The 12,537-nt window shown below is 35.2% G+C and overlaps 1 protein-coding gene, 1 long non-coding RNA gene and 1 pseudogene across 3 annotated transcripts; 2 read left to right on the forward strand and 1 right to left on the reverse strand.

Annotated features, from left to right (window-relative positions):
* Nucleotides 1-744: 744 nt before the first annotated feature.
* Nucleotides 745-3,363, reverse strand: LOC115973332. Its single transcript, XM_031093589.1, has 2 exons — nucleotides 2,923-3,363; nucleotides 745-2,832 (listed from the first exon to the last, which is right to left on the reverse strand). The coding sequence occupies exons 1-2, from the start codon at nucleotides 3,361-3,363 to the stop codon at nucleotides 745-747; spliced, it is 2,529 nt and encodes an 842-aa protein (XP_030949449.1).
* Nucleotides 3,364-5,090: 1,727 nt separating this feature from the next.
* LOC115973341 lies at nucleotides 5,091-5,581 on the forward strand. Its single transcript, XR_004087692.1, has 2 exons — nucleotides 5,091-5,375; nucleotides 5,501-5,581. It is a non-coding gene; the product is annotated as an uncharacterized LOC115973341 (long non-coding RNA).
* A 3,372-nt stretch (nucleotides 5,582-8,953) lies between these two features.
* On the forward strand, nucleotides 8,954-12,183 carry LOC115973334 (annotated as a pseudogene). Its single transcript, XR_004087691.1, has 5 exons — nucleotides 8,954-9,004; nucleotides 10,004-10,060; nucleotides 10,250-10,347; nucleotides 10,437-10,514; nucleotides 11,701-12,183. The product of XR_004087691.1 is annotated as a novel plant SNARE 11-like (transcript).
* The last annotated feature ends 354 nt before the right edge of the window (nucleotides 12,184-12,537 follow it).

Here is a 12,537-nt window from a genome sequence, read left to right on the forward strand (position 1 = left end):
CCTCTGGTCATTCCAGGAATCATTGACTAGGGAATGTATATATATATTTTTTCCTGGTTATGCAGACAAACCAGAAACTGAAACGTGTGCATGCACCTGGTGAGAAGCAAAGATGGACAAACTACGAATATAATCCATAAACACTCATTTAGAGGCAAAGAAGCTGAGAATGTAAATACACGTAGATTACATCAAACGAAACTACTGAAACTTCTACGCTCTCTGTATAAACATGGTTTTACAATGCAAAATGCAGTTACATCGCAAGAAAAGGCATTCTCAATATCAACATTCTAAACATGCCCAACCACGCTTAATTTGCAGTTCTAACCATACTACTGAAATCACAATCTTCATAGGCATACATTGAATAGAGATTTACAAGCACATTCAACGCCTGACCAAAAAGTTCACATAGAGCCAATACAACGTAGTCACTTTTCCTAACATCGGTTGTCCACACAACAAAAACATCGTCCTTGGAAGCATGCCTGAAAAACGTAGAGTAATCACATTAGGAGAAAAGATAGTAAACATTAGGTGAACATGGAATGAACAACAAATATTTAACCGATGCATAAGTATTTGCCATCTACCTACCTAGTGTGGAACATGACCGCTTGTGGAAGCGCCACGGGACTGCGGACATTTTCTGCGGTTATGCCCAGAAGCATGACACAGTCCACATGTCTGCTTGGGCTGACTCTCTATCAAATCTGCATCCTCCCTCCGCCATCCCGGTCCTCACTCCTTATTCCTCACTCCATCCATCTCATTCCTTATTCTCGACTTCACTGGTCGACCTTTGGCCCGCAACAATGCTGGATTAGGCAACCACTTTGGCCCTATGGGATCCCTCCATAAGCCCGGAGACTTAGGAATCACAAATGCATGCTCATAAGTGTTAATGGCATTGTTCAAACCATAACACGGGTGAATATATGTGGTCGAATCAATATTTAAATAGTCACATACTCTGATTGCATGTGAACACGGGATCCCTATGTTTTGCCATTTCCCACAACTGCATGTTCTTTCCTGTAACCGAACTTCATAACTGTGGTTTCCCCCTCCTGCACTACACGTGTTGAGTTGGGTAACTATTTGAAATATCAGCTCTTCATTGCTAAATGGCTTGAGATAATGTTTCTCAGATTTACTCTTATTCTCATCCCACTTGGAGAAGGCATATTTACTCCATTTCTTACCCTCTGAGAACTCAAAAAGGTATTCTTTGCGACGGTCGTGGAAATAACTGACAAGTTTGTTCCAAGTGAACTCAACCAACGCGGCAATAGGAAGGCCCCGTGCACCTTTCAATACACCATTGAAGCACTCTGATATATTGGTTGTCATTGCCCCAAAGCGTCTCCCACCATCATGTGACTGGGTCCACATATCCACAGACTCGCTCATTAGGTATGTGTATGGAAGATAATCTTGATTCTTTTCCTTGCCATCCTTCCCCGTCAACTTCTTCTTATTTCTAATGGCCTCAATTTCCGCCTGCTTAATGGTCTCCATTATGGAGGTAAATTTCACTGCCTGACTAGCATATCCGGCTTTCAACGCCGCTGACTTCAGAGTCGAGTTCTGAAAATGTGTGTTAAAGTTGCTAGCAACATGTCGAAGGCAATATCTATGAAATACCAGTGCTCTTCCATCATCCCTTCTAGGCCAGTTTGCAATGGCATTTTTGATACCGAGATGTCGGTCAGAAATTACGCAAATGCCTTCGTCCGGTATCACGCGGCCAATCGCATCTCTGAGGCATTGTAAAAACCACCTCCAACTAGACCCTGACTCAGAATCCACAATAGCAAAGGCAAGAGGGAATACCTTGTTGTTAGCGTCGGTTGCCATTGCAACCAACAACTTTCCCTGATATTTACCATACAGATGGGTCCCATCAATACTGATAACCGGCTTGCAATATTTGAATCCATCAATGCTTGGACCGAAAGACCAAAACACATAATTCAAAAATACTGTGTCATCTTCACCGGTGGATATGGTACGATAGAACACCTGCGTAGTCGGATCCTGATCAATATATGCCATTAGCAACTTCTGCAACCTTTGGTAAGACTCTTCCCAATTTCCAAACATCTTCTCAATCGCCTTTTCTTTCGCATCCCACACCTTGTAGTAAGAAGGCTTTTGTCCCTCATATTTCGACTCTATCATAGATCTGAGATGCTTAATTGGGGTAGTGTGATCCTCACATAACTTCTTAAGGATGTCATCTGCAATAAATTTACAACTCATCATTCTACCATCATTTCGCACCCCAGTCCATATACACGTGTGAGGACCCTTGTACACGGTGACCATCCATAGATTGTGGAACTTGGGCTTCATGACTACGCAGACATACCACGTGCATGACTCATCAACGCATTTCGCACAAAGTTTTGTCGTGGTTGACCTACTGATGATAAAATGTTTGTTTTCCTTGAGGGCACACTTTGTTAATATGCGTTGCACCTCCATTTTATTGGCAAAAGTCAAGTCTTTGCACAAATTCATCCCCTCTCTCCAACTAGACACAAATGGTGTCTCAATATGTGAAGGATCAAATAAATTTTCCAAAGTATTTTCAGAAAATGACAAGGCAGGTGGTGAGTACACAGGGATTGTGTCTGTAATGTTTTGGACACTAAGAACATTGTATGCATCAGGTTGACTACCGTCCAATGTCTCATCGTCATCAATGTCCCTCTCAAAGTCCCTAAAGTCCCCTTGTTCAATCATGTCTTCAATCTCATCTCTATCGCCAAAATCTTCACCGTTAATGGCAATATTTTCATCAACATAGTCATCATCCTCATCCTCATCATCATAATCATCATCATTCTCATCATCATTCTCATCCTCATCCTCATCATCATCATCATTGGCATGAACATCAGCATGCTCTACATGTGTAAAATACTGGTATTGAGCATCTGGAACTGTAACTTGTAAACTTGTTTGTGTTTGCTGGATTTCCTCCTCAATACCAACTTCTGCACGTGGCTCCAACTGTATGTACAACTCAATGTTAGTTACTTCAGGTATTCTCTCCAACTTGTCAAACATGATCTTCACATGTTTGTCTGCTTCTATCGCCATGTACTTGTAATTAATCCGATGCTTCAGGATTTCATTTGGCATGCGATAAGTAATGTGTATGTTGTGCACAGCAGGGTTCTTACACAACTCTTCCATAACCATCATCTTCAATTCGTCAAGGGTCTTCAACCTACGATCAATTTGGGTATAATAGGTCTTTATACCCGGCCCTTCAAATGGCAATCCCTTGTTCGCATTCACATTCTTAAGCGGACCACCGTGATATAGGATTATATCAATTTCAGGCATTGTGAACCTGTTCAAGTCAAGTTACTATGTTAGTTAGTTGATAACAAGAACACAATTTAATCAACTAACACACACAGACAATTCATCTAGTTTTTTCACCAGTACATGCCCACAGGTCCAGACAACAGTAATAACCACCCAACCTTAGTTGCAAAACATTGGAGTCGCCTATTGATACTCAACAAACTAATTAAGGTAGATCTTATGTAAACATATGGTTCTGATCCAGACTCTAGAACAGAAATATAAGTTACCACACTCAAAACCTTAGACCATCGCTTGGCAAGTAATATACCATAATACAAGTTAAAAACATGGTATGAGCATTACTCTAAACTGTTTATGATTATTCATAAGGTTCAGTCATGATAACAATTCTAATGTTAAAATTTTCATCGAAGGTAGAAAACAAATGATATCACCTAATTCCTTTACCATAGTCCGTACAATTCTAAATAAAACTTATATTTCTTAGCTTTCAAACAAGCCTTAGTTTTCCACTAACATGATCAACATAAAAAGATCAAATAATTCTCAAATGTCATTTCCAAATACCAAACCGTTTCCAAAATGACCAATTCCTTATACAGTCATGTATTGTAGGTAACTACATTTTAAGATATTATGATACCCATTCATTCCATTCAATCACTACCTATTGCATACCCAAAATAATGATGAATAAAGTCAAAAAAACTTGTAACACACAAAATGGGCAAATAAATACTCAAAAAATTAACACTAACAAAACAAACTTCTATAACACACAATATAGGTAAATTAACTAAGTTATGTCAACTATGTACAAAATAATTAGTCAAACTCTTTAACCCACACCCATAGACAACTAATACCCAACTACAATGACAATCAAATAATGCAAACCCTTACCTGAGATATCAATTTGTTGAGAGGGAAGAGCAGTGAGAGAGGCAGTGTGATGAGTGAGAGTGAGAGGTAATGTGGTGTAGGAGTTATGGGTGAGTGAGAGTTAGTGAGGGTAAGAGCTAGTGAGGCTGAGAGAGTCAGTGAGGATACTCTGTTTTTGGGTGAGAAGGCTGTGTAGAATGTTAGAAAATGTGTTATACGGGCTGAGTGTTAAGAGTGTTCTGTTTTAATAATAATCCCCAGTAGAAATCGAGTCTATAAGACTCGAGTTACTTGCATTTTTACCCCCACTTGCACCTACGAAAGTGAAGTGCTGTAGCTGTAGTGGGGAATTTAACTTTTAGGATCTCGAGTCTTTAAGACTCAAAATCCTTGTATTTTTATTTAATTTATTAGTACACAAAATAAATTTGGTTAAATAAAATTTTTTAAAAATTCAAGGATCTCGAGTCTTTAAGACTCGAGATCCTTGTATTTTTATATAATTTATTTAGTACACAAAATAAATTAAATAAATTTGGTTAAATAAAATTAAATAAAAATTCAAGGATCTCGAGTCTTTAAGACTCGAGATCCTTGTATTTTTATTTAATTTATTTAGTACACAAAATAAATTATATAAATTTGGTTAAATAAAATTAGTTTAAAAATTCAAGTATCTCGAGTCTCTAAGACTCGAGATCTAGGTGGCAACATTGTCCACATCAGTCGGAATAAAATGACGGAAAGCGAGTATTTGAAGGTCGAGTTTTTAATGGATCTCGATTTTCAAAAAATCGAGATGCTATTTTCTAAAATTGTTTCAAACGGTGTCTAACTTACTACATAGAAAGGCTGAAGAAGGTTAGTCTGCTCAAAACCTCCGCATAGTCTGTCCAAGGAATGTTTACTTCCAACAGAGATTGATAATAAGCGATTCCATGAAGTTGAGCTTGAAATAGAGACCGGGCGCATGGAGGTGGAGAAAATTGGGCTTCGTGTGGTATAAAAGCAAGACATTGAAGATCCCAATTGAGATGCTTTCTTCAGTTGGTGATGAAATCTAGGGTTTGAAGATCCCAACCAAAATATGCGAAGCCCATGATGAGGATGATGGGGAATTCTTTTCTTCACTTCTTTTACCTGTGAGTTATCAACTTTCTTCTTCTTTTTTTTTTTTTTTTTGGCTAAGCATATGTGTAATGCTCTGTTAAACTTCTACTAATATTCAATTTACAAAAGACATTTGGGTCTGTGGTTCATGCTGAAGAAATTTACAAAAGACACCTTGCCTGCTTCAGATGTTGATTTTGCTCTATGATTTGCACACCTACGTATAATTGAAGTTAGATAAACAAAAGTAATCAAAAAGTGAATTGAAGTTTGCAAAAATTTTATTTTTTTTCCTGTTTGGTAGTCAAAGAATGAGAAGTTAATAAATGGGTAACTATTCAATATTTATACTATTCACGTGTGAGGAGCTAATATTATCCCAAAATATTATATATATGCCAAGGGATGGTATGCGGAAACTAGCAACCCCACAGCCAACATCCAAAACATGAACTACCCTGCAGAACGTAGATCAACTGTCTCACTGGTAGTCATACTTCTTAACCTGAATTTACCACAAAATTAAGTGAAGTTTAAATTGTGTTACTAAAAACAAGAAAACATTGAGCCTGACACAAAATTCAAAGTAATAAATACAAACACATATCATGACTCATGAGTCTTGTAATTCACTTTTTGACTGCAATAGAAAATTAAGAGAAGCGCAAGTAGGCTGCTTTTTATAATGTTTGTCACTTTGCTGCAGACATACACCTCATGTAGTCCAAATAAGCAAGTACATTTTTATTTGGATCACATGGGCAGACAATCTGAGCTCTTTTCATAAGAAATCTCAACTAACTAGTGTAGTTGAAGAGTGAGAATAATATTGTAGTTAAAGCTCTTATTCATTACTGTGTTGACAGACTTAAATTTTATAGGGTTAAAAAATGGTTAAAGAAGAATATATGTTATTTCTTTTTAAAAGGTAGCTATGTGATAACCAAGAAATTACTTCTATGCTTTGTTGTAATGGTGTACTTTTATCTCTTGTTTGCCAGTTCCTCATGCGGGATTTGGATTGGGCTTTGAAAGGCTTGTGCAATTTGCTACAGGAATAGAGAATATATGAGACACAATCCCTTTCCCTCAGACGCCTGGTTCAGCTGAATTTTAATGGTGAAGTTGTGCATTTTTTTTTTTTTTTCTCTTATTGTAGTCAACCACAGCATCATTTTTTTACCTGTCCTGCTCCTCATCTCCTTAAGTAAATTCAATTTGAATCACCTTCTCTGTTTAACACTTATGTGCATCAAAACTTCAAACTATATAGGAAGGCTACCAAAAACGAAAAAAGAAAAAAAGAAGGGGATTAATGGAGTTGGCCCCAATTGGTTGGGACCAATGCTTGGATTATCTTCTGGTCAGTGTTGCCTAATCTGAAAAATGTTGATAATTGTGAAGTGATCATATATTTATTTGGAAGTTATAAATAAAAATTGTATTTTTGTATGACATTCATCTGAAACTCATTGAGTTCTTGTGTGTCATAATATCATTTCTTTGTTTTCAAATCTTTTGCATCATTGAATAATTACTTGAATGCTTCTTATTCTTTTCTTAGGATTTACTTTCAATTTGTTGTGGATGCAGAAATGCATCAATTCTTTGAAAACAAGAGAATCGATCTCTTTGAAGGGGGCACCAAAGAATATAAATAATGCCTTGCTACATCTTTTTCACCAATGTGCTAGTTTTCAGTGATGTGTCTACTACTCTTGTCAGCCTTTCATGCTAAAATTAGAGTTAATTATGAGTTTATATTTTCATACAACCTTATGGCTCATGCATTTTTGTTGTAATGCTTGGATGATTAAGGATACCTGATAAACACACGTCTATTTGGTTGTGGATTTGTCAAAGAATTTTGTCTAATAGAAAATATTATAGTAGTTTCTGTATATAATGAAAAGATACCAGATTCATATACATCCCAGTGAAGTTGGTTTGGGTAGCTACTTTAGTGATTGAGTTTGATGTAATGCATATGACAGATGAAGTTACCGTGGATGGCTGCTGTCTGTTGGCGCAAGTAACTATTCAAAACCCTTAGAACTTGGCCAATTTGATGGCTTTAATCTTTGTGGACGCTATATTGATGATTTTATAATTTTTTATTTTTGAGAATTCTTTGTATGCAATGGAGTGAGTGCACAATAGCAATACCTGGAGCATTGAGGTGGAGACAGTAGGGTTCCGTTTGTTAAACAAGCAAGACATCAAAGAGACATAGAATGTGAGGAATCCAGTCAAGGAGATTTTTTTTTTTTTCTCTTCTTTTACCTGTGAGTTATCATCTTCTTCCTACCATTATATAATCTAGTTGTTTCCTTCCTTTTTTTTTTTTTTTCCCTGGACATTTACTAACATTTCTTTTTCTGTTAAACTTCTACCACTATACAAATGCATATTGAGATTTCTTATTTCTCTGTTAACGGTTTGTTGTAATTCTTGTTTTTCTTTTTCTCCAACAGTCCGACATATATAATAATGTTTTCTTTTTTCCTTACTGGCATTTGGGACTATGATTCATGTTGATTTACAAAAGGCACCTATCTCGGCTCCTTAGATGTTGATTTTGCTCTATGATTTGCACACTTACATGTAATTGAAGTTAGATAAAGAATAGTAATGAAAAAGTGAATTGATGTTTGCAAAACATTTTTTCTGTTTGGTAATCAAAGAATGAGAAGTGAATAAATATTACAATTTTTTAATGGTATTGTGTTATAATTTGTACAATGAATATGCCGTATTTAGCACACACCAACACTTCCTTTGGGTTTTCATCATATCATCTTTTGGTGCAAAGGACATGTGTTTGTATATCCCAGCGGATAGTATGCAGAAACTAGCAACCCCACAACCAGCATCCATAATGTGAACTACCCTGCAGACAGATCAACTGTCTCACTGGTAGACATATTTCTTAACCTGTCATGACATGTCATGACTCATGAGGCTTGTAATTCAGTAGAGTTTAAATGTTTGCGGTATATGGTTTTAACTCTTAATAGGCCTTGTTAAAAGGTGAGCTATTGCGTTTCGCTTATGTTTGTTGTATCAACTATAGATTCACTGTCACTCACAGTGAGACATTAAATCTTATACATAGATGTTATATATTATAATATAGGACAGAGGTTCTGGATCTACACCCCATTTAAGCTATTTCCAATTCCAATACCGAACATCCTTTAAAACTCAGTAAATAATATGCTTAAGGACTTATGCAGTGTTAAGATCTAGATATAATTAAAATTTGCCTATAACCTTGGGTGTTTAATGTCTTGCTAGCATCGTGTAAGTGTACACGTTTTTCACCCATGTGCTAGTTTTCGCTAATGTGTCTACTACTCTTGGCTGTCTTTCATGCTAAAATAAGAGTTAATTATGGGATTAAATAGTCATACAAACCTATGGCTCATGCATTTTTGTCGTAATTCTTGGATACCTGATAAAGACATTTCTATTTGGTTGTGGATTTGTCCTGGAATTTTGTCTAATAGAAATAGTTAAAATAGTCTGTATCAGCTGAAAAGATGCCCGCTTCATATGCCTCACAGTGAAGTTGGTTTGGGTAGCTACTTTAGTGGTTGTGTTTGATGTAATGTATGTTACAGATGAAGTTATCGTGGATGGCTGCTATTTGCTGGTGCAAGTAACTCTTTAAAACCCTAAGTACTTAGCCAAATTGATGGCTTTAATGATATTTTGATGATTTTATAGTTTTTTTAATTTTTATTTTTGAGAATTCTTTTATGCAATTTAGCGAGTGCACAAACACACACATGATAAGTTAAGATAGAAATGATAATATGAAAAAACCACTCTCATTGACATCGTGAAATCAGTGTCACAGTAGTATTGTGTCTAAAGTATCTTTGTTAACATCTACCTTTTTTATGGTTCAGAAATTGTAAATTGCTGCTTCTAAAGTAACCAATTCATACCTTTAAGTTTAATCTGGAATCATGCCCTATGTTTGATATATTTCATATCAATATATGTTGCTTCAAGTACTTTATAGTTTTTATGTTAAATGTTTCTCAGTTATGAAGTATATTTAATGCTAAGGCAGTTGCTATATGCATGCTGCCATGACAAATCAACAGCTAACAAATAGTGGAAACCGGATGATGGACAAGACTGATCAAGCCATTGGAGGTCATAAAAGGTTGGATTATCTCTCATGATCATTTTGTGAGGAAATTAGTTTTATTTATTTTGGTGAGTTGAAAAGGGATAAGTTTCGTAGGCTATTTTGAAGTGTGATCATTATTTCCTCTCATTCTTCTCTATTTCCTTATAGAAGGTTACAGGTGGAATCGTATCTTGTATTTCTAAAACGTACTAGTTTTTTTTAGCTCTGCCTTGAACATCACTTGCACTAGTTTGCATCAAGACCTGAACAATTATGGAATGTTTATTTTGAAGTGTGATCATTATTTCCTTTCATTCTTCTCTATTTCCTTGTAGAAGGTTATAGGTGGAATTGTATCTTGTATGTCTAAAACTTACTAGTCTTTTTAGCTCTGCCTTGAGTATCACTTGCACTATTTTGTATCAAGACCTGAACATAAAAGTAGTTTTACTGTTCAAAAAAGTATGGAATCATCGCAAAAGAAAAATAAATTTAGTATCTCCTTGTTTGTGGTAGACTGTTCAAGACACCATCAACGTTGGAACAGAAACTGCAGCTGCACTCAAGGATCAGGTGTGTAATTTGTCAGCTTTTAAAAAATTGGATTTCACAGCAGTTTAATATTTCACATTGAATTAAAAACTCTGTCTCTCTCTGTCTCTCTCTCTCTCTCTCCCCTACTGTTTCTCTCTTGTTTCGTTTAATCTTTCAAAAAATTTCAATGGCATGGAAACTAAAGAAATCAATTATATTTATGTTTAGACTGAACAAATGAGTCAGGCTGTTAAGTGTTAATGAGCTGGACTATCCATTTCTCGATCAAGAAAGCTTCTCAACTTGTGAAGGAACTTGGTAGGCAGGTCAATCTCTGAAATTATCTTCCTCCTGTTCTTGTCATATATTGACTATTAGTTGTTAATTGTTTTACTTACCTCATTTATTTCTTTAGGTTGCAACTGATAGGTGTATTATGGCATTACTCTTCCTAATTATTGCCATTGGAGTCATAGCTATCATTATTGTAAAGGTAAGATAGCTTATCATCCATTTTCTTTGCCATTAACAAAATTTAATTTTCTAAATACTTGATTTTGCTTTTGCCATCTGATTACAAATTGGAACCAAATCCTTGACATCCCTTTATTATATAGATGTAGCTTCAAAATTATGAATACTAGGCCTTTTTCTTCTTCTTCTTCTTCTTCTTCTTTTGGCTGTGGAGTTTCTCAGGCCTATTGTTTTTAAATGTATATAACTGTATATGGTATTGCATAATCTTGTTTTATGCTTTAAGTGGACCTTTTATAAATAAGTTGATCTCAGATTGACCTTGTTTGGTTAACCCTTATTTGCTTAAAAGTTGCAGGAAGATACTTTTATAATGCCAAATGTTGTAGTTAAACGTAGTGATTCTTAGTGATTTTTTTCTTACCTTAATAAAAAATAAAAGAATCTAATTCAGTATATCCTCTTTTTTTCTTTTTTCTTTTTTTATTTTTATTTTTATTATTGTTAAATAATAATAACTTCACTAAAAAAAGAAAAATAAAAAAAGAAGACAAACACAAGTGCATGAGTGAGTAAAAGAGTTAATCTAATAGTTGTCACATTTTCATGTCCATTGGTAATGCGCTGATTGCAACTTGATGTCATCTTGAGGAGAAGGTCAATTCCCTTTCTTTTCTGAATAGATGGCTTTACCACCAAATAGATAGAGGGAAATAATAATTTGAATTTTTGTATATCATTTGAATAGTTTGATGGATGCTACAGACTTGGATCATAAAATTGGTGATCTTTTTTATTTGAAAACAGGTTATACTTACAGAGAAGGAAGGGAGGGGGGGGGGGGGGGGAGGAGAAGTTGGAGCTTACAGATTCTTTTGGAACTTAACTACTTAAGTTGCATATAAGTTTGAGTTCGAGGATGAATCTTTTGGTTGTTTTCATAACTGCATTGTCCAGAAAATTTGTTTCACGGCCTCTTAGATCATTTAAGAACCTTTTACTGCTTCTATGTTATTCATTTCAACATGTCTTAAACCTTGTATAGTGAGAGGGTTTCTTAAGTCACCAAAAACATTCCATGTTTTGCAAGTCTCATGTGACTGTCAAAAGCCATTAATAACTTGAGAAACAGCTGGCTTTATAAGAGTGCATTGCCCATTTCTTTCCATTTGGTTAAATGATTTTGTTTATTTTTTTTATTTCAGCTCGTGAACCCAAAAAACAAGGACATCCGGGATATTCCAGGATTAGCCCCACCAGCAATGGGTTGGAAATTAGTTTGGAGTGCTAGTTAAAAATTTAGAAAAGGATCATCTAATGAGATTGCAATGATGATTTTCCATCTCATGGATGGAACATCAGCTTAGTTCGTGATGCTGCTGGTGACACCTGTTTTATAGAGCTGGTCTGAACTCTAGTTGAGTATGGATTTCTTTCTAGTAATTTTTCTGCAGATTGGTCAAACTTTCCCGAATGTTAGTCTCTCAAACTACTGCTGGGATTCATTAGCTCCAATTGGAAGTGGTCTTGTGTGATTATTTCTTCCCTGACTGAAAAATCATTCCTATTTGAGGGAAACTGAAAAATGTGTAGATTGTGTTGTTTAACACCATGATTTGCTACACTTATAAAATATTTGATCTGCACTTCATAATATATTTATGGAAATTTTTGTTATTCACTGTTTATTTGCAATATCTTATGTACTATTATTATTATTATTTTTTTTTAATTTGATAAGTGTAAGTTATAACATCAGGGGAGGAATTCAAACCCCAGTTCTCTTCATAAAGGAGAGTAGATAACATTACTGTCTTACAAGGCATATCTTATGCTTTTGCTTTTATTTCAAATTTTGTGTTAAGCATATGTTAATTATCTAATCCACATATTCATGTTTTGTATATAAGTTTAAATGTAGAAAACATAACTTTAAATTTAAACACTTTATAATTAGATAGTTATAATTCTTTGATAATCTCGATATTTTGCAACCATAAAAGGTATAAGGAGATCTTGTGATCCAACAATTGATTCATCAA

The sequence above is a fragment of the Quercus lobata genome, unplaced genomic scaffold, assembly GCF_001633185.2.
Source record: "Quercus lobata isolate SW786 unplaced genomic scaffold, ValleyOak3.0 Primary Assembly Scq3eQI_89, whole genome shotgun sequence".
NCBI lineage: Eukaryota > Viridiplantae > Streptophyta > Magnoliopsida > Fagales > Fagaceae > Quercus > Quercus lobata.